Genomic DNA, 21121 nt, shown 5'->3' on the forward strand with positions numbered 1-21121 from the left:
GTGTGACTCATGCTGGTTTTGACTCGGTCTGAACTCCTCAAAGTCATGGCCTTATCTCGGTAACGATTCGCTCTGGTCTTGGTTATGACTCGGTCTGGATTTGGATGGTCTTCACAACAAAACTGCCTTGTGGTTGCATAATTTAAATAGTCTAAATTAGCAACGGTTATTTTAATTTGCATTTGGATATTGTCGCAGTCAGAAATTCCTGATATTTCTGACTCTGAGTTTTACTTGAACCATGAACTGAATTTACTCATAATGAAGGTCACTATATGACATGAACGCAGCATAAATTCTAATTATCCCCAAATCAGAGACCAACTCTCTATTAACAAGATGCTTAATAATAAATAAAACAATTAAAGGATCATTTGTAAACTATCAAATTAATCACTGACTTATTTGATAATCTATTCACGAGTGTTTTTTTGTTTTTTTGTTTTTTTAAGAAAATAAAGGCAAATTTCTCTTATTTTAGTTTCATGAATGTGATTACTTCTGGTTGCTTTACTACTTTATGACAATAAAGTGAATATTTTTGGGTTGTGTGGACAAAAGAAGACATTTAAAGACGTTATCCTCAGAACGTCTGAACGTCTTGAACGTTTCAAGAAAATAATCAACAGATTAATTGACAATAAAAATAATCTTACGTTGAAGCGGAGGAAGGGATTGAAGCACACTGATGGATTTGCAGCTTTTAATTGTGCAATCAGACGAATGTTTGGTTGGTTGATCATTAAACAGACTAACTAATGTAACATCTGTAACATCAAAGATTTCTGAAGGGATGTTTTGAAGCCTTAAATCAAAATTTCAGATTGACTCTAAATCTAAATTTGTACATTAAGATGAAGGTTGGATTAAGCTGATATTGGTGAAGCAAATACAACTTTTTGTTCTATACTGACTTTTAAACACCAGCAAACAAGACCCGATGGTACCCAAAAAGAGAGGATTTATACACATATGACATATTGATGTTTATTTCATGCATATCCACACGATTTAAATATCTTTATTTCTATTTTTAGGAAATTTTAGTTAATTAAAGAAACCGAGTTTGTCTGAGTTGGGTTGCGGCTCTCGTGGTTGCTGTTCTTTTGCATCAGCTTTGGATTTTAGACGTGCTGCGCCTCTTTTCTCTCTCTGATTAGCTGTGATGAGCGCTGCTGCGTTACAGAAACACCTCTATCATTGTTTATTCGATGCAAATTGCTGTTGATGCTCTCTAAAATATAAAACATACTGACTTTCTGTGTCAGTGGATCTTTAGGTGTTTAATCAAAAAATCTGTCAATACTTTCATCTCTATTACAGCAAATGTAAAAGCTTGATTGAACTGGTGGCAATCTCGCTTACCTTATTTTTATAAGATTGTTGCAGTTAGTATTCACTGGTGCAGGATTGTATGTGTGATGGTGTGTGTGTGTGTGTGTGTGTGTGTGTGTTTGTGTGTGTGTGTATGATCAAAATTAAGTCCGTTACCTTTTCGTGGATCTCCTGTGTGGACTGAGCATCACAGAACGCCACGGTTGCTACGTCTTTCAGGATGGGCATCTCCACAGTGCAGTCGCGCCCGTCCAGCAGCGCTACCAGAGGGCGCGGGTGCATGGGCCCGTTCATAATGGGTGGCCTGATGCCTAAATCAAAGAAAAGAAAGAAAAGATGTCAGATGAGCAGTAAAACAGCGGCGATGAAAAAGAAGAAGAGTTACATAAACAGAAAATAATCTTTTTTTGTCAGGGGAAATAAAGAATTACATTTAATCAGCATAAGTTCTTATTGGTTTGCTGAAACACCTGCACAACTGTTATCTCCCTCAGAGAAATTAGAAGTCTTGTGTTGGGAAGAAATGTGATTTATTATTATTGGACCTTCAGACGTATGTTTAGCAGGGTCAAATCTTTCAGCATTCGTACTTGTCAGCTATGAAATCTAAAACTGAAGACATGCTGTTGCTGTGTGTTACAGATGAGGTCCTGCTCCATCTGCATCCCATAATGTTTCTGCTCTGCTGTTGCTATGACAACCATGACAATAAGCATGGAGAGAGCAGCTGGTCGTGTTCACAGCTGTTTTACTTCATATTTATTTTAAAGATTTTATTGTTTTGCTTTAATTAACGTTTAATAAAGTTTGCAGACTCTTTGAGACAGGCAGTATTTGGAAAGATGGATGAGGCGGGTAATGTGGGTGGGCTTGTAGAAAATAGTTAAGTATAACAACAATAGAATATTACAACAAAAAAAAAAACTTGCCCCTGAAAAATGCCCTGAAATGATCAAAATATAGCCACAGAATCAAAAATCAGGAGGCAAAAACCACCATAATAATCAGGAGTATCCTTCTGTATTTCATCCTCTTCACATGGTTTTAATCGCGTCCTCATATATTCATGGAGAATGGAGTGCTCATCTCTGTGCAGCACCGTGAGTGACTCCTGGGAGCCACTCGGGAAAAAAACCCCAAAACAGGGCTATCTTGACCAGAAAACAGCTGAACCTGAAGCTGAAAATTATGCCTCAGCTGTCTATAATGTGGCACATCCTGGTTGAAATTGAGTATTAATTTCATGGTCCTCCGGTCATGGAAAACGTGGAGTCAGTCAGTCATGGTATCACACAGTCTCATTTCACAGGTCTGGAAAAGTCATAGAATTAGTAAAATGCCTGAAAGTTTTGGAAAAGTCCTGGAATATTGTTGTGTGTAATGAACTCAATTGTTAGTTTTCTTTGTGGATAGCCTTCCTGGAATTATCTTTGAACAGAGTTTCATCTGATATGTTTGAATAACAACATCAAAATGGGATAAGGGAAAATTGTGTGGTGGCACTGTGATTCTTGTTTCCATACCTTTGCCCCACTGCTTTTACACTGTATTACATTTTTGAGATGAAGCACTTGACATGGGCTGCCCAGGGCTTTCAGTTGTCACCTGGAGTGCCAGTGTGGTTTCATTTTTACTGGCTCTGAGAGTACGTAGAGCGTGGCAGTATGAAGCTGAAAAGCATACTCTGTTTTCAGAAACATATTTTAATGCCCTGTTTAGCTGTAATAGCGAGAGTCTGTGAACAGGAAGTGAGCACCATATGGTTTTCTCACATAGTGAAGATGGAAGCTGAAAAAACCAATACTCTGTCACTGAGTTGCATTTTTCTCACCTCAAATGACACTTTATAGTATACTGTTTCACTGTAATATGACACGAATAGCACAGTCCTTTTTTTCTCTTTTTTTTCTCTGGTCACCAATTTCAAAAGTGTTTGCATCTTTCTACTGCATAGATAGCCAGGTAGTTTTAAGAAAGACCATCTTCCTAGCAGTGAAATACTTCTTAAAGGTGATAAAGGCCAGCAGACCGCTGGGTAAAGAGGAACAGAGGTAGAGCACTTCATAAGAAGCAGTAAGATCTGTGTCAAGAGAGACAGCCAGGACTTTAAATCTGTCATTAACTGAGTAAGAGTGAAGCCCTTCAACCATTCTGAAGGATGTTTTATTAAATCATCTCTTCAGATGAAGCCATTACCCTGAGAGTGCTGCCAGGCCTTACAGGAGGATAAGTGGCATTTAAAAACGCAGATAAGCCTGACGACCTCACTACCGGGCCGTTGTTCAGGTTTAACAAGAGCAGTGGTCGATGCGAGATGCATTCATTAGTTCTGCTAGACTATTTCCTCCCGCTGCAGTCCGCTGCGACCTCACATTTTGTCTCTCCTTTCAGGTAACTGAAGGGTTAATCATTTCAGACATACTGACTGCAAGCCAAGACATCTGAAAGACACGCTGCTGTAGATTCACAGAGAAATGAGGCACTGTATGTAATTGGGTCTCTTTGACATTGCAAACTTTTGACAGCCCTCTAAAACACTGTAGTTGAAAGAAGTGCGGAGCTGTGCTGTTATTGCTGATGCCGACTGCACCCATCACTCATTCCTGACTTTTGTCCTTTTGAGAAGTGCAGGCTGACATCTCAAATAAGCTACCACCTCCGTCATTTCACTCAAAATATTCCACCTAAAACTTTTTTTGCGACTCAAACCCCCAGACGAATACACAATTGCCATTCCCTGCCCCTGCCAGTTTGAGGCTGTTTTCCAGTCGCATGGACTATTATGAAAAAGTAGCTGAATCATTAAAACAGTCATTTGAAAATCTGCATTCTGCAGTCTGAATGCCAATGATCCCAGAGAATCAGACGTGTGGACAGAAGCTTGGCAGCTCCAGACCCTCAAATTAGATTGGCAAACCTGGGCAGGGAAACAGAGTAACACTCTACCCTCAACAGCTATCATTACGTGGCCAATGAGCCAAATAAATTAAAACGACAAGTCTCTGCAGGAATCAGGCTACCAGCTTGTATCACTAATAATCTGATTTTTGGTGTTTTCCAGTCATGTGTTTTTGTAATGAAGAGTTATACTGTAATTTATCTGTTTCCTTGTACCTTATCTACTGTATATTTGTATTTCTGTTAGTGAGTTTATGTTTTCTAGAATGCCTTTTGCCAATCTACTGAAAATAGTTGTTAATGTAATGCATTTAGCTATTAGAGGGATAGAAACGCAAAGGAATTTTATGGTTTATTAAAGCAACATTATGCAACTTTTAGGTGATTTCCCAGGCCGTCAAATACTGACACATTTGGTTGAAGCACAAAAACAAATACATCTGTATTTGACGACCTGGGTATGAGACTCAACAATCAACTAAAAGTTGTATAATGTTGCCCTAAAATCCTTTTGCAAATGCAACATGCTTTGAGGTTGAATGGCTAATGAAAGGTCAAATGATGTCGAAAAAAAAGTTGCCATTAATACGCTGAGCCATGGATACATTACATCGTACATAATAATTTAGCAGATAAGTTGAAACTTTATATTTCAACAGCATAGTAGATAATGTGTGGTTGGTGATGTTTCCCACAGAATTACAATTAAATCTCTTAATGAGTTCTTTTTTTCCTCAACAGCAGTTTGTGAAGCTGGAGCTGCGGTTTGGATAATTGATCTGTCGATGTAATCAAAGCTGATCAGATCTGATCGATGGATGAGAGGAGCTGATGCTGCAGAAATGAGTGAGTGCGTCTGACTGCTCCCTTGATGTACTATATTTATTTATTTATCCCAACAGCGCTCTTAATGAATGATGCTGCTGTTGTGGCAGATATCCACAAATAAATTAATGTGTGGGAAACCCTTGCTGGGTTTAGGCACAAAAACCATGTGGAAAAGATAATGTTTTGGGAAAAATTACCAGGTTTTGGGGGCAAAGTCACAGCTGGAAACACAGTGACAGGTCACTACACTCACATTTGGTGACTAAAAAGCAGCTGGACACATGCTGGTTTTGTTGTTTGTTGGTCTCAAACAGTGGTCTGCCTCTTGGCAGGCGTCACACCACGCTACACTTTAGAAAAATATTGATATAATGCGCATGAAAGGTGCAAATGTAATAATTTGTGGTTTGCAGAAAGGTGCATTGCCAACACTTTATATCCCCATCTCTTCTGCAATTGATTGATATCTTCTTTATGTTATGCATTGGTACAAAATAATTTAGGAGACGCTGCTGCTTTTGGATATTGGAGGCCAGATATTTTGCATCAGTGTCCTAAATCGAAAGAATTGTTTTATATCTGGCAAAAATGACTTTTGCAATGCACATGATGTAACATCATCTACATATGGCTAGTTACTGGTGTCTGTTTTTGGAGGAGTGTATTTCTCCCTGTCTGCTCCAGTGGTGCAGCTCCGTGAGCAGAAGGTGAGGACTGTGTGGCACCTCCCAGGCGTGTTTAAGTATAACTGCATGAATAACATGAATAAGAAGCAGGGAGGTGCTGAGAAAAAAAGCAAGCGATAAACTTCCCCAAGACAAATGTAGATAGATGATCTTCCTCTTTCTCTTCGAAACCAAACTCTTATCTAGAACGACTTAGCTCAGGCTTGAAAATGGGGTGTATATTTAAAAACAGACTCTCAGTGGTTTTCTCTGGTTGTTGAGTGAGCGAGTTTGCATGCATGGGGAAATAATGTATAGAGTGCTTACATGCATATCTGTTTCATGCTCCAGTGTGCTTCAGTGTGTTCAGGGTTTAACTACAGCAAAAGTATTTAAAATTTGTATTTAGAGAACTGAAATGTGTCCATATTGAGGCTGTTATGTTTAAATAACATCAGTGTTTAGATGTATTGAGGAGAATACTTTTAGAACATCAAAATGTTTTTGTAAACAACATGAAGTACTTATGAGCTGTTTTTAAACCAGCATGCATACTTCCTCCTGCATGTATCATGCAGCGGTCGAGGAGAGCATGGGAGAGTATGCACAGAGCCATGTTACTGTAACCATGAAGTATGTCAGTGCATACATTTACAAGCAGAAATTCAAGATATTTGCATGTGCAGTACAAGCTGTGGATGGATGTGTTGGTTACATTTTGTTTTAGGTTGATTGCAGAGATATTCACATTTGGTGATGTCGATCATTTGGTATAAGGTGGTCAAAAAACAGTCCAAGCTGTCTAAAGTCGTCTTTTTCTCGTCTTGATGTTACGACAAAATCAAACACATTTAGTATTATCCTAAGTTTTAAGTCTTGGCTCATCTAAATACTACTAATGGAAATATCCCGACATGTTAACATAATGATGTCTTACTATTATACGCATGGCAACAACAGCAAACATGGCTGAAAGCAAAATTGCTACTAGCTCTGCACTGAAAATTTGAAGGCCATCTTTATTCTGACATTTAAAACTCTCGCACTTATTTGTAGAAAATGATGTTCTTGAAATGAATAAAATAGGTTTGGTTTTTTCAGTGATTTGTCATATCATCAATTATATCATAATATTGTGATTTATTTTAGAGCTATATCGCCCACCCCTAGCTGGTAGCAAGTTGAGGAAATGAAACCCAAAATGTAAAGCTTTTAAGTAAATACAGTTTATCTTTATAGATTGTATTGATGCTGAATTGACGAGAAAACTGTCGACATATGAGGCTTTTTGTCTTGTGTTTCTAGAGTTGTGTGTTTTGTGGTCATGTAAGGAATTGTTTATATATCATATTTGTTAAAGGTAGTTTGGCGTAATTCTTCTCAGGAGCAGGATGGGAAATAATCTCATAAAGAATTTATTTTTTCATTGCAAAACGTGACCCTGCAAGATCCCCAGTCTTTGCAAAATCCTTCAGTGTGTGACTGAAAACTTGTGTTGTTTTTAGATGCGAGAGGGTATCAGACTTTTGTCTTTTCAAAGTCTTCTTCTGTTTGATGATTAGAAACTTATCTGAGAATACTTATAGTAAACAAGTTTTTAATTATTAGAGGTTACAGTGTGACATAAATGTTAAAATCCTAGTTTTTGCTTTTTATATACTTTTTATATATATACTTTATACACAGCTCGAACTTAACTGTATGAAGATAAAAGCACTTCAGTGTTAGACGAAAATTAAACATTGATAAACATCATTTTTTAAATACTCAAGCTGCAGAGAAGCAAGCACAGTTTATCCCAATCCATCGCTCAATCTCTGCATTGTCTTCTTATCTAGATCATCAGATTCCAGCATGAAACCTGATCTGATGAAGCAGCTCCCACAGCGCACTAAGACCAATAAGGTGAAACTCGAATCCTGCTCACAATGCCTTCTATGAGCTGGTAAAACATTAGCTTTCCATAATAGGATTTGCCTGGAGGCCACTGCACTTACACATCAATACGAAATCAATGGTGCATAGCTGAGAAATTGGAATTCAACAACAGCAAAATGTACTCTCAGTCCTACAACACAACCGTCATTGTAGCTGAGATGTAATCACGAGCAGCACGCTCGCCTGTAGCGGCCGCACTCTACAGTATTTTAGCCTACAGACTTTCGAAAGCTTCCATTTGAGCAGAAACACTTGAGAATAAAGCGTGAGTCAGAGATGGCGTTTGTAATGAAATAGGCACGTTGTTCACTTGCACAAAATGAGGGGAAATCTGGTGAGTCAAATCAGTTGTGCGGCAGAGTGGCGTTTTTGGAGAGTAGCAGAGATTCCAGACATTTCTCCGGCTCACACTTGGTCAGAGAGAGGGAGGAAATAGCTCTCATTCCAGCACCGAGCATGACCTTGGGAGGACCAGCACTACTGACTGCTGAGTAGTACTATATATGATAAAACACCCATCCATTCACTCTCCGTCTCTCCCACACACACACACAAACCTCTGTGAGTATTAATGCACTCTCTCTGCTCGGAAATCAAACAAATTTAAATGGCTGTTATCTCCCCGTCTCTTTTATTTTATGTATTTTCTCACTTTCTAGACACATTAAACAGTCATTAAACTCTTCATTATATTAAATAATATGCTTCACTCTGCTCGCTTCCTAAACTCTGAAACCTCTTCCATGTCTGTCCTGCTCTCATTATATTCAATACTCGACTCTCTCCCCCTCCACTGCCCCGGGGCCGGGTGACTGCTGGGAGCTTTCACAGTGCAAACAGGCCTCTCGACAGCCAGCGGGGCCTCAGCTCCAGCTCTGCGCTCACCATCTATTCAGGGTTTCTCTTCAACTTTTATTCAGATTCTCTATTGTATTTGGTAAATATTTAGAGGCAATGCACCAAGAATGATTTGCAGCAAATGCAACATAAAAAATTGAAAAACAGACAGTTTCATTGGTGATAATTGTTCACTAAAACACAAATTACCATCTGCATGTTACCAACTCTGCTTTTGCAATGTGTGCTTAAGGCTAAATCACATGCCCCAATATGGAAACTGTGGAAAATTTGTAATCAGACCAACATGATGCCAAATCTGTTTGACTGACATTTAGAGATGGAAAAAAGCATCTGCCAAAGACTGCTGGGACTGAATCATGCGAGCCAGTGGGAAAGCCCTGCAGCCTGCCTGGATCCAGCTGTCATTGACCGGCTCACAAGAACAGCTGGATTTTTGTCCCAGAGGAACGAGACAATGTTTTGGGACTGTCAGTCAGCAGAGACGATGGCAGAGATCTGCGGTTTTCATGTGTTTTAAATGTGCCGGTCACCGGGAAGTCTGCCAGCCTCGGCAGAGAGGGATCTGCCAAAAACAAGCTGCAAGGCCCGACACTAAAGAACCACGACAGGGGTGTGTCACCGCGAACTCTTAGAACACGGGGTTTCATTTCTAGAGCATCTGTTGGTCTAGTTTCAGTAAAATATGAAGCTGTTGAGCCGAAACAATAAGTTGATTAAACAATTAGTCAGAGTCATTTGACTTGGTTGACGTTGGTTTGAAAAGGACATTTGAAGTCATTAACTTTTTGGCTGTAAAACTTTGGGATTCTCTAATTTTTATGGATCAAAACATTTTGAAAATATTTAGGGGCGTCTGGTGGCTCACTGGATAGAGCGCGTGCCCATGTACAGAGGCTGTGTCCTTGCCGCAGTATAAGTCAGTCAGTCGGTTAAGTATTTGCTAGATCCAGCATCTAAAACATGAGGATGTGCTACTTTTCTCTCTTTAGATCATTGTAAGTTGAACATCTTTGGGTTTTGGACTGATGGTCAGACAGAACAAGACATTTTTTCCCCATTTTCTAACATTTTATAGACCAAACAATTCATCAGTGAATCAGGAAAACAGTAAGGTGACGAGTTGATAATGAAAATAATACTAAATTGCATCACTATATTCATGCATTTTGTTTTGAATGTGACAGCAGTAAACACTTCTCAGTTTAACACTCGGGCCTTTCATATATTTTATGATCAAAGCTTCCTGAATTAAACCTCTTTTCTCGAGTGAACTGAAATTGAACCTCGGCAAGATGACGCACTCACATTTCAGATACAGTGTTTGTGTTTTTCACTGTGCAAGCGAGAGCAGAGGACAGCGTCGCTTTCGGCACCTGTGATCAGTCAGCACCCTGCAACTGTGGCAACCGACCACTGCACGGCTGATTTATAATGTCACTGGATCCCCTGGCATGCAGCAACATGGCGTTGTTAAAAAGCCCCTCGTCAGTTTCCCCCTCAGTGTTGATCTCGCCATCCCTTCATCTCTTGTAGATTCATTTTCAGATCTCCAGTTCTCATTTCAGTCTCGTTTCCCCAGGCTTTTTTTATCTCCCTTGCCATTTTTTCTTTTTTTTCCTCCTGTCCCGTCCGTCTCTCTAGCGACAGGAAAAGATACATTTTTATATCATCGTTGCATTTATACGCTTAAAAAACGCCTGAATGTCCGGGTACAATGTTTCTGCAGTCTTTTATTCTTTCTTTTTTTTTGTAGCTCTTTCTACCTGCACTTCAGGGAGGAAAGAAGACGGACATATCCCTCACCACCACACACTCACATTGTGAACCACCCACATACACAGAAATACAGGTGCACACTCAGCACAGCAATCCATGCAGGTTGACACGACTAATATGTGGTGAAATATGACACATACAAGTGCTTACACAGAGAAATAATCACCATGCAGGTCCTATCTTTCTCTCTCTCTCTCACACACACAGAGACTGGTGTACCCACACACACACACGAGGCCTTAAGTTGCATGCACTCTATCAGAAAGCCAGTTTGTCAGCTTTTTGCTCCAAGTACTGAAGACACCAGCAGCACAACAGACAAGAAGATATCAATTGAGGGAACGCCAACAACAATGTCTGGCAGCAGATCAGATGTGTGGCAACCAATTCTGAGTTTAAGTTTAAATATGCAAATTATAGCTGCTGTGTTTCACCTTTGTGCATATTTACTGGTCTGTCAATTTTAAAAACTTGCTCTTTTATCAGATTGAGGATGAATAGAGACAGTTATGATTTAAAAAGCACTATTTTCAGCTTTGTAGTAACAGATCAATAAAGCTGTGCAGGTAGCAGCCGCCCACACAATCCTGCACTGAATCACAGACCATGAGGGTCACGGGAAAAAAAACACTGCAGGCTGGATATGCACCCTTTCCGTTTAATTAGACAGCACATAAATATAGCTCTTTTTACACTTCCTGTTCAAGGCGGGAATATCTCGCTGTTATGCCGCCTCACCGTTCTGTTTAAAAGGTAAAATCGCAGAATAGGGGGACAGATTGTCTTGTATTTAAGCCTGCAGCAAAGGTATTAAAAGCGCTGAATAAAGGTCTATGTAAAAAGGGACAGCCAACAGGACAGGAGCAACAGCGTGAGGAACAGTGGCCACGATTGTTCACAAATTGGGAAAACAATCAGCCCGTTGACGTGCAGTTTTGTTGAGCTACAGTTATACCTCAATTAGATAATTTAGTTGGACTACTGTCCTTGTCCCGTTATACAGGCACTATTGAAGGAAGTATGTCCGACTCTGCCATGGTAGGTGGCATTTTTCCCTGTTTTTAATAAGCAAGCAGCAGAGGGGTTCTCTTTTCTTTTTATCCTTCTTTTGTCTTTCCTGGCTTTCTCCTACGTATATATGCTGTGAAACTCCTGGGTCAAAGCTTAGTGCTGAATGTCTAGGCTAGTTCAGGTCCAACTGAGGCGTATAAGAAAGAAAAGAAAGAGTAAATCAACCCCCAACCACATTATCTAGGTGTGCTTGTCCAGTTCGAGAAATTCAACTTAGTACGATTTCAGTTGAGCTAAGATATTTACATGTATTTTAAAAGTACAGTTTTAGTCGGACTACCACTTTTTCTAACATCCGGGACTTTGCAATAGTTTATAACCGCTGCTGAATCGTCAGAGGCCAACGCCAATGTGTTTAACTTTTGTTTCCATGATGCCAGCATGCTGTCTAAAATCATACACTGGAGCGTCATGATGCTGCCGTGGTTTGACTCTGTGTAAAAATGCAGAGGCGAAGTACTTAAAGGACTTTGTAGCAACCATGAAGCGCATTCTCTGTGTCAAAAGGACTCATGTTTAATTAATTAGATTTTGTAGCAGTTTTCCACAGTAAAACCACCTTATAATTTTCAAGCATCTAGGGGTGAATCAAATTTACAACCTGAAAAGTGGAAAATATATCTTCACAGCTCTACGTGTCCGGTGTGATGGGTGTCATCAGTAGGCACTGCAGATTTCTAAGCTGACTCAAACCAAAAAGGTTAAGATGCACAGTCTTAAACAATACTTGCACTGCAGGAACTACTGTACTTAAATACAGGCCCTAACTGGATTATTGTATGGCCGTCGGCCTGTTATATTGGATTAACTGTTAATATGCGTTAGAAAGTCCCAATCACTTTGAAGGTTCAATTGGATTGGGGTCAGTTTGGATACTCTGGAACGAATGTGGCCCATGAATGGATTATTAAGTCTGTGAGGCATTTATTGTATGTAGATTAAGGATTCCCAAACTGGCATGCAAGAGCTCACAGGGGGTCTTTAAGTAAATGACTGTTTTTTATTTCATATACTTGTTTCATTTATTAGTCAGCGTGAATGTTTATTACTGTTTTTGAGTAAGAGTGCCTAGTTGAGAGAATTCAGTACATTGAATTTATTTTATACTCACTTATCTGTGTTATCGGGTTGCAATAACAATTATTTTCATTAGCGATTAATCTTTTGATTATTTTATCGAGTAATCCGTTTTTGTGTTTTGGTCTATAGAGTGACAATGTCTTTAATTGTCTTGTTTTGCCCACAACCAAAAGGTATCAGTTTACTGTCATAGAGGAGTAAAAAAAACAGAAAATATTCACATTTAAGAAGCTCAAATCAGAGAATTTTTACTATTTTTTCTTAAAAAATTACACAAACCAATTCACAGATTTTAAAATTAGTTGGCAGTTTAATAGTTGACAACTAAGCATTTAATAGATTAATCCTTGCAGCTCGAGTTTTTTGGTAGATGAGACATTTTTCTTTTAAAAATTAATGATTAATTCATTATTTTTATAATGGTTTTGTTATTATTATCATCGCTGTTAATATAACAATTATTATTATTAGTAGTAGTAGTATTGTAACGTTATTTATACAGCACCTTTGAAAACAGAGTTACCAAAGTGCTTTGACAAGCAAAGCAAAGCAGAAGCAAGATACCCCAGAGGCAATATAACAATAATGCCAACAGAAATTAAGGTAGAATAAAAACAAGAGATCAGACAGAAGATTTCATTAGAAAGAAGACAGATGGTAATGAGAAACAGAAATAAAAAACATTTAAAAAAAAAAGTCAATTAAATTGAAAACCGGTGGATTGATCGACGCAGCTGTAAAGTGTGATCACAGCACAGCGACAGTCAGTCAGTCAACAGGCGCAGATGCACATACTTTACTCGGCCTACCACATTTTTACTTTTTCACATCTTTTTGATGAAAATGATCTAAATTAACAAAGAGATTGTCCCCGTTCAAAATGATGTAATAATTAATAAAATATGAGTGCAGACAGTGGATACAAATTTGTGCCTGATGACATCAATCAGCCTGCAGGCTGCTGAGAGCTCGCTGCTGCTGTCCGCAGACAGACTCACCTGACTCTGCAAACACATAAATTAACAACAACAATGCATTTGTGCTTCTCATTAAGGTGAATTATAGCCTACCTGGTAATTGTTGTTTTGGGATGTAACATTGCAGGCCTGTTATTTTACCACCTGTCTAGACTGTTATGCTTCTCAATTATCTTGCCCGTTTAGAATAGTTTTTCTCAATAAAAAGGCACGTGTCGTTTTCAAGTACTTAAATCTAAATAATTATAATGGTTTACCGTCAATGTGTATGTTGTGCCTTTAAATGTCCAGCCTTTCAGTGGTGGCTGGTAGATCTTTCACTGACTGCTGCTCGAGCTTTTTCTTGTGTGCATTAGATATAATAGACTAAGCCTTTCAATGGTTGTCAGTGCGCGCAGTCTCTTTGCTGAGCACTTAATGCTTTATAGATTTCCAAGAGCTGTCAATTATACCTGCTTAGGTGTCTCTTTCTTTTATACAATAGTCAGGCTTATGAGTCCGTGCTTCAATCAAATGCTCATCTCAACATGCTCATTTTGTAAAGCGGGTGGATAAAATTTAAATGGGAGCTATGGAATAAAAAAATTCAGTTTTAGCAGCGTACAATGGTAGGTAAAAATGTATTAAAATAACCTGAAACCTCTTTTTAAAGGTCCAGTGTGTGGGATTTGGGGAGCTACAGTATATAGGCAGACATAGGATATAATATAATACATATGTTTTCTTTAGTGTATAACCATCTGAATATAAGAATTGTTGTGTTTTCGATGTGTGTTGTGTTGTTCCTGATAGAGCAGTTTGAAGCCCCTCCGCGACAAACCAAACAACCTCGGAAAATCATAGATTTTTTATCCAGGAGTTTCAATGTTTGGTTAAGTTTCACTGTCAATGTGCCTGATGTTCTGCTGCTCCATGTGTGCTCAGAGTACGCTCTGCGCTCCAACAGTGCAGTGCTATAAATAATCAGTATGTATAATCCACCCGCACGCCTGATGAACAGTCCAGCTCCAAAAATAGAAAATCTATTTGTGGTGGCAGATGTTTTGATAGTGGCATGCCGCCACAAATAAATGAATGCGTGAGAAACCCTGCCCGCTCCGTTTGTTTTTGAGAGGGAGAGACCTCTGTGGACAGTTTGGCTACTGGTATAAACCTCCCGAGCAATGAATATTGAAGGAATCCTCACTGGGAGAAGTTTCAGCTGGTTGCAGACTGCAATCCTCATCGCCAGATGCCATTAAATCCCACATACTCCTCCTTTAACATTCCCAAAACAGATCTGTTGTGTTCTGGATATGCAAAGATAACTCAATGTTTAATTTTTTTCAAGACAACAAATAATTCACTAAAACACGTTTATTGCTGTTACAACCTATATTTGATCTGTGTCATGCAGGTGTGTTTCATGACTCATAGCCGACAACGAGTCACAACATGAGTAGTTTGCTTGAGTGTGTCCTTTGACATGATGAAGCATCTATATGGAGTTTCCTCAGGAAACTGCCTGCAGCTATTAGGCACCATCACATCACACCGTACCTGTTAATCAGCTTGAACGACGGTTCTATAAATTCAAGTCAAATCATGCAAACAAGTCTCCAACTGAGCAATAAGATTGAATTCTGTCCAGCAAATCTGATCTTTATCGGGGGGAGAGATTGACTGGCGTTTGTTTGTGTCACTGATGGAGGCCTTTCTAATCAGATTAGACGTGACTCGACGCTCGTAGATCAGAGCACCCGTGCCTTCCCAAACATGAATCAACACATCCATCAATCAGCCGGGCACGACAAACTGATTTTAAATCATCTCTGAAAGGTTCAGTGATCTCCAGTGTGTGTCGAAACCGATCCGATGACCGGATGAGTTTGACGATTATTGACTGGCGGTGATTTGTGCGTCTTAAAAAAAGGGCAGTCCTCCCTGAGACATAATTCAGTCGTTACTCCCGTGACCTTGGATTCCTTCAGCTGTTGGGGCATTACTTGGGGCGGATGTGGAGACCGTGAAAATAAAGAAGAAGAGGGGGAGCGGAGGAAAAAGATCAGAGCTGCAACTTTAATCTTTGATGTCATCAAGAGACACAGCCCGCAGCCTGTTGATGACATCACAGATTACAATCTCCACAGTTTCTTTTTGGGGAAGAAACGTCTCCGCAGATCCAGATTTAGGTGACCACAGATGATTCTGCTTCAGGGCTGATGATCATTTATCCTCACACCCTCCTCTTCCACCTCCTCCTCCTCCTCGTGCTCCACACCCAAACTCCCCCCTTTCTTACTCCTCAGCACCTTGATCCCATTTTCTAGAACAGTCTTTTCCAGCCTCTATCACAAGTAGCATCTGTCACCTGCTTGTGAATCCGGCTGTGCATGTGCATACTTGAATATTTTGTAAGTCGAGTTCCCTGCGTGTGTGTTTGTGCGTGTGTGTGATTTGTGTGTGTGTGTGTGTGTGTGTGTGTGTGTCAAGGCAACCGCTCTCCGTAAAAAGAAGCACAATGAAAAGGGAAATATGTGTCATGTCCTTGCTAGCCCTCGAAGGAGAGCGAGATCTATTTCTGTCGCCACAAATGGAGGTGTTCAAGCAGCCCTTCAATGGCAGAGATTTGCCTCTTCACACACACACACACACACACACACACACACACGCACACACACACTGGGAAGCTAGAGAAAAGGCTAACCATTCAGAGAGAGGCTGAGCGATAAAAAAAAGATAATAGAGTGAGTGAGAATTAAGAAGAGGAGGAGGAGGAGACGGAAAAAGGGAGAGGAAGAGAGAGAAGGGGGAGGGGAAGGCACAATAATGTACACTGAGTTCATAAATATTGGCACACACACACATTAGACACACACACACACACACACACACACAGTTCCCACATAAAAGCAGAGTGCTAGTTGTTTACCTAGAGGCATGCCTTTGTTGAGGAGATGTGAGCTTCCCATGGTGCGTTCCCCGGCCGGCCAGCACACAACAGAAACCTACAGTCTTCACACAGCAGACATGAACAGGAATCCAGTCAGCATATGGCGGCTGTGGCCAGCTACCTCGCTTCCCTTAGTCCTTCTCCCAGCCCCTTAGTGACAAGCATACACATGTGCTCCCCCTCTTTTCTCTCTCCCTCTCTCTCCCCTCCCTTCCGTCCCCTTTGCTCGCCCGCTCTCTCTATCTGTCTTACCCCTCCCTCTCGTCTCTAGCTGCCTCCCTCCCCTCCCTTTCTCACTTTCTATTACAGCAAACCTCTCTGTCTTTCCGTCTCTCCCTCTGTCTCTGTCACTAAAAGAAAAAAAACCCTGCACACACACACACACACACTGAATGCAAGCACTGCTGCATTTACAGGGAGAGCAAGAGTGTAAAAGAGATGGCGGGGAGGAAGAAGTGAGAGAGAGTGTGTGTGTGTGTGTGTGTTTGAGAGAGCAGGAATGGGGAGGAGCTAACGCCAGCCAAAATTCATCTTTTGTTTCCTGAAAGACGACAGGGAGGGAAAAAGAGAAAGAGAGTTATGCAATTACAAGTCTGAAGCAAGAGAGGAAAAACTTGTTCTATGTGACGGCAGGAAAACAATTAAAAAGCTCATAAAACTTAATTGTAATGAGCAAGAACATGTTTTGACACTTTAATCAGCGTGTTTTCCCAAGCAAACTTAATTGCTTCTAATTTTACTTTCTAAGTTTACTTGTGTTACTTGTGCAGTTACACAGTTTCAGATCCAAGTGTTCTTTCAGGACATTTAAACGTGAAAATATGTGAGTTATTTCAACTACTAATGACCATTAAACCATTCACACTTCATTTAGCCAGCACTAAATAATACATCGCACCTAAAGAATTTCTGGGGGGATAAAATGTGCTGCATTTGCACCCCATTTCTATACAGACACTTGTACCAATGCCAGTCATTAATCCAGGAATACTTTCTTTTTATATGGTATTGTATTGTCTACTCCACCAGTTATTGGGTAAAATCTGTTATTTATCATATTCTGGTTGAATCTTTGAATGCAAGTCTTTGTAGTATTTTGTGATATAGTCCATCCACTTTTTGTAATGTCTGATATCCATTAATCTGACATCCATTAATCATGCAAATGAAAACCAACATTACTTAAGTTATTACTGCTACAGAGTTGGACAAAACTGTTACTAAACTAAAGTTCCTGAAACATCTTCTCTTGTAAAATAATATGTCAGCTGTCAGGGACGTTTAAGCATAAGAAGAAATCCTCAGGCAGAATACTTAGAATAGAGTTCTGAGAATTAAATATTTAAATATGTATTGAATGATAAGTGGGAATATGAAGCAGACTTTTAAACTTTAACCTGTTAGAAATCATAGAACTACTGAAATTGGCCTTAGTTTTTACAGTTACAAATTAAATAAATAAATACATTTAAAGTTATTTTCCCTACATAAAAAATGTAAAAAGTTAAATTAATAGAAATAAAAATTTAAAAAAAACATAATATCACATACGATTTTATTACTTATGTACTTTGCAACAGATAGCAATTTGTCTGTTTAATCTGAGACTCATTTTATTTATTTATTTTTAACTAAATCTTAATTCCTATAGAAATATTTATGATATCCATTAACTCTTAAACGTAGAATGATAAAGTGGTAGTGTGGATCTTTTGAAGTGAAGTTGTTTGAGGTACTTTTCCATATTCAGTGTATTACAGTACATGCATTTCGGCAGTAGCGTATTTCCAAAGGAACTGAAACCATTATCTCTCCAAGCTCTCTAACCTCTCTGCGTAAGGCCAGACCATTGACAAAAATAGATATTTTGCTGCTGGTATAGGGTTAGGGTTAGATGTTGATGTTGTTGTTGCCTTGATTGGTTAGTTTTTTATATATATATATATTTTTTTATAAGACTTTGGTAGGGCTGGGTGATATGGTTAAAAATGTTATCACAATAAAAATTTACATTTCAGTATCAATAATGATTGTGCCAAAAAATTATATTCAAAATAATGTCAATAAATAAAACAATAGACAAAGAAGTCACAATTCATGTCAGCAGCATGTCAAACTCTGCGTGCAGCCTGTTTAAAACATTTTGTGAGTCTTTTAACTGACAATGTTAACATTAAATTTAGACAAAACAAAAATCTCAATTGTGACCAAGTTTTACACCCAGAGTATTAAATAATGCCATTTCTCAATCAAAACAATAACAAGACAGACAATGATGTTTTGATTTTGGCGATGGGCGATATGAATTAAAACAAATATCGTGATATTTTTGACCAAATACCTCAATATCGATATTGCGACAATATTGCAGGATTGACCATTAGTGCTTTCACAAAACATTTACACAGTAAAAATATTGATAAATAATCATCAGTAATGTAGCTATAATGACTAAGTGGGTAATAACGCAATAACACAAACAGACAGATTTAGGCAGCAGCTTCTGTGTTCAGTGATGTTAAATTTCTGTTTTTCTCAATGGAGTCTGGCACTGAAGAAAGTATTATATTAACCTCAGCAATGTAAATATTCTCAATAAAGGGTACACTTTGCCTGATAATTCATTTTTAGGTGGCTGAAATACATTTTGTAGCTGGTCTCATCCACAGCAGTACACTGCTTAGCTTCTATGTCGGGCTCCAGCCTGCTTCTCGACCATCATCTCCTGTAGGTCGTACAGTGACTGTGGATGATTATCTCATACAAGCACACCTCAAAACATCCGAATGGTCCCTTTAACGCTGGAGTGCTAACATCAGCATAGGGCAAAGTGTTACCTATAAAGTGGCATCGTGGGCTTTGTCTTCCCTTGTTATGCGTGTAAATATGGCAGGCAGTGTTTTTAATCATGAAATCACTTTAATCTCTTCAGCTCTCCATGTCTGTGCTCTGGTCTGGATAACACCTATCCACTCGCTCTGGCTCCTTCTGTTCCTGCAGCGCTGGTGTTACAGTAACTCTCATCTACACTTGGCCACTTGATAACCACAGTGATATAAGCAGCCTCAGACGCCCCTCTAACTGCCAGGGCCTAACCTAGTTTAACAGCAATGATGGTTACATCACATCCTCACTATTGGTAAATGTCACAGACAGCCAGTGGGTGAACTGTTCAGATCCAAAACGAGGCGCAGGGTCAGAGAAACAGTTGTTTGCAACACCGTCAATAGGCCGACTCGTGACCTTTGTCGCATGCCGTCACCCCCACAGTTCATCTTCAACCTTTCCTGTCAGACTCTGGTTACATATTTAGCTTGAAAATTACATTTAATCTTCAAAGCAAAGTGAGGTACATGCTCCTCCATGTTTTTTGCTTTATTTAGACAATGAAGCAGGGCTTTAGGTAGAAATTCTGGCTCGCTGTAAAGAGTAGATAGTGCCGAGCCGCAGGCTTTTTCTTTGATAAAATAATCCAACTGGAATCTCCAGCTGTTAGGTTCGTCACCGTCTCTTACCTCACTGTCGATGGCACTGAGTCAGAGAGCAGAGGGATCTGATGGGAGTTATGCCTAACGAGGAGTCAGCATGGGTACATGTAGCGTGAGGCTCACAGTGGCCTGTTCTGTGGCTGCTGCTTACAGTGTAAAGTGCTGCAGGTGAATACCAGCGGCAGCCGGTGTGACTGTAGGCGTGTTCATTTAATGATGTCAACACCAGACAGGGGAGTCACTGTGGGAGAGGGCCCGACTCAGTTATTCCTCACAACATGATGTGAACACCGAAACTACTATAACTGTAGAGGTAAAGCAAAATGCGATCTAAAGAATTGCATAAAGGCGGGAATATCACACCGTTATGCTGCCTTGCTGTTCTGCGTATAATGTCCGATCACAGAAAGGAGGGACAGAGTAGTCTCGCCTCTGAGGTCTGTGTAAAACGGAAAGCTGGAAAGACTTGCCTGCGTGCTACGTCATCACCTGTAAGGCAGTCCCTGATTGGCTGCCTACGCTTTCAGCTACGGTGAGATTTTGTGCTCTGGAAAGTGTTTGGGGCGGCAGAGAGTCCAGACTGATACAAAGAGAGAAACATAATGTTGAGCTCACGTCATCAGGACGGTCTTACTGGGATACTGAACCAAAACAAAAGTTCCCCAGAAACTTTTCACGTAGAGCAGGTCCAGCATCATACCCTGCACCTTAATTTAAAGAGACCTAACAGTTCCCCAATGAAAAAGCATTTGGTGATAGTGGTGAGGAAGGAGTTTCTCGCAGACGTAACATGACTAAAAGAGCCAAAAAGAGACAAAAGAGAGAAACAATCACAAAACAAAAATAACAACAGCAACCCATCCCAATATCAATAAATACTGTTCGAAGAAAATTTGCAGTAAACACTGAAATAATAGTACTAGTAATATAATTAAACACGGCCGGCACAGAATAAAAAATAAATTAATGAAATGATAAAAAAAATAAATAGATGAATAAATTACACCAATTAAAAAAAGAATTAAAGTAAAATTAAAATAGACAACATCACATAAAACCAAGTCTATAAAATTGTTTTGTAAGTGATTGAAAAGAAGTGCAGGGCTTTTTGAATCCTTTCAGGTCCCGTAGCTCCCTCAACCTCCAAAAAGCCACTCTAATGTTTCCAAATGCCATTAGAAACACTTAAACAGATTATCTATGTCATACTTCAGTCACTATGTGACAGCTGTAACGGTTTTAAGTATACAGAACAAAAATATATCTTTTATC

At 39.5% G+C, this 21121-nt stretch overlaps 1 protein-coding gene across 1 annotated transcript in view; it reads right to left on the bottom strand.

Moving 5' to 3' along the window:
• LOC121947832 (C-terminal-binding protein 1) overlaps positions 1 to 16569 on the bottom strand; it is a 35083-nt gene extending 18514 nt beyond the window's left edge. The window contains exons 1-2 of the mRNA XM_042492970.1: positions 16341 to 16569; positions 1492 to 1646 (exon numbers count right to left, since the gene is read on the bottom strand). Coding sequence (XP_042348904.1) covers positions 1492 to 1646; positions 16341 to 16380 — 195 coding nt within the window. The 5' untranslated portion in view covers positions 16381 to 16569. The remainder of the gene's footprint in view (positions 1 to 1491; positions 1647 to 16340) is intronic.
• Between the last annotated feature and the right edge of the window lie 4552 nt (positions 16570 to 21121).

The sequence above is a fragment of the Plectropomus leopardus genome, chromosome 9, assembly GCF_008729295.1.
Source record: "Plectropomus leopardus isolate mb chromosome 9, YSFRI_Pleo_2.0, whole genome shotgun sequence".
Lineage (NCBI taxonomy): Eukaryota > Metazoa > Chordata > Actinopteri > Perciformes > Serranidae > Plectropomus > Plectropomus leopardus.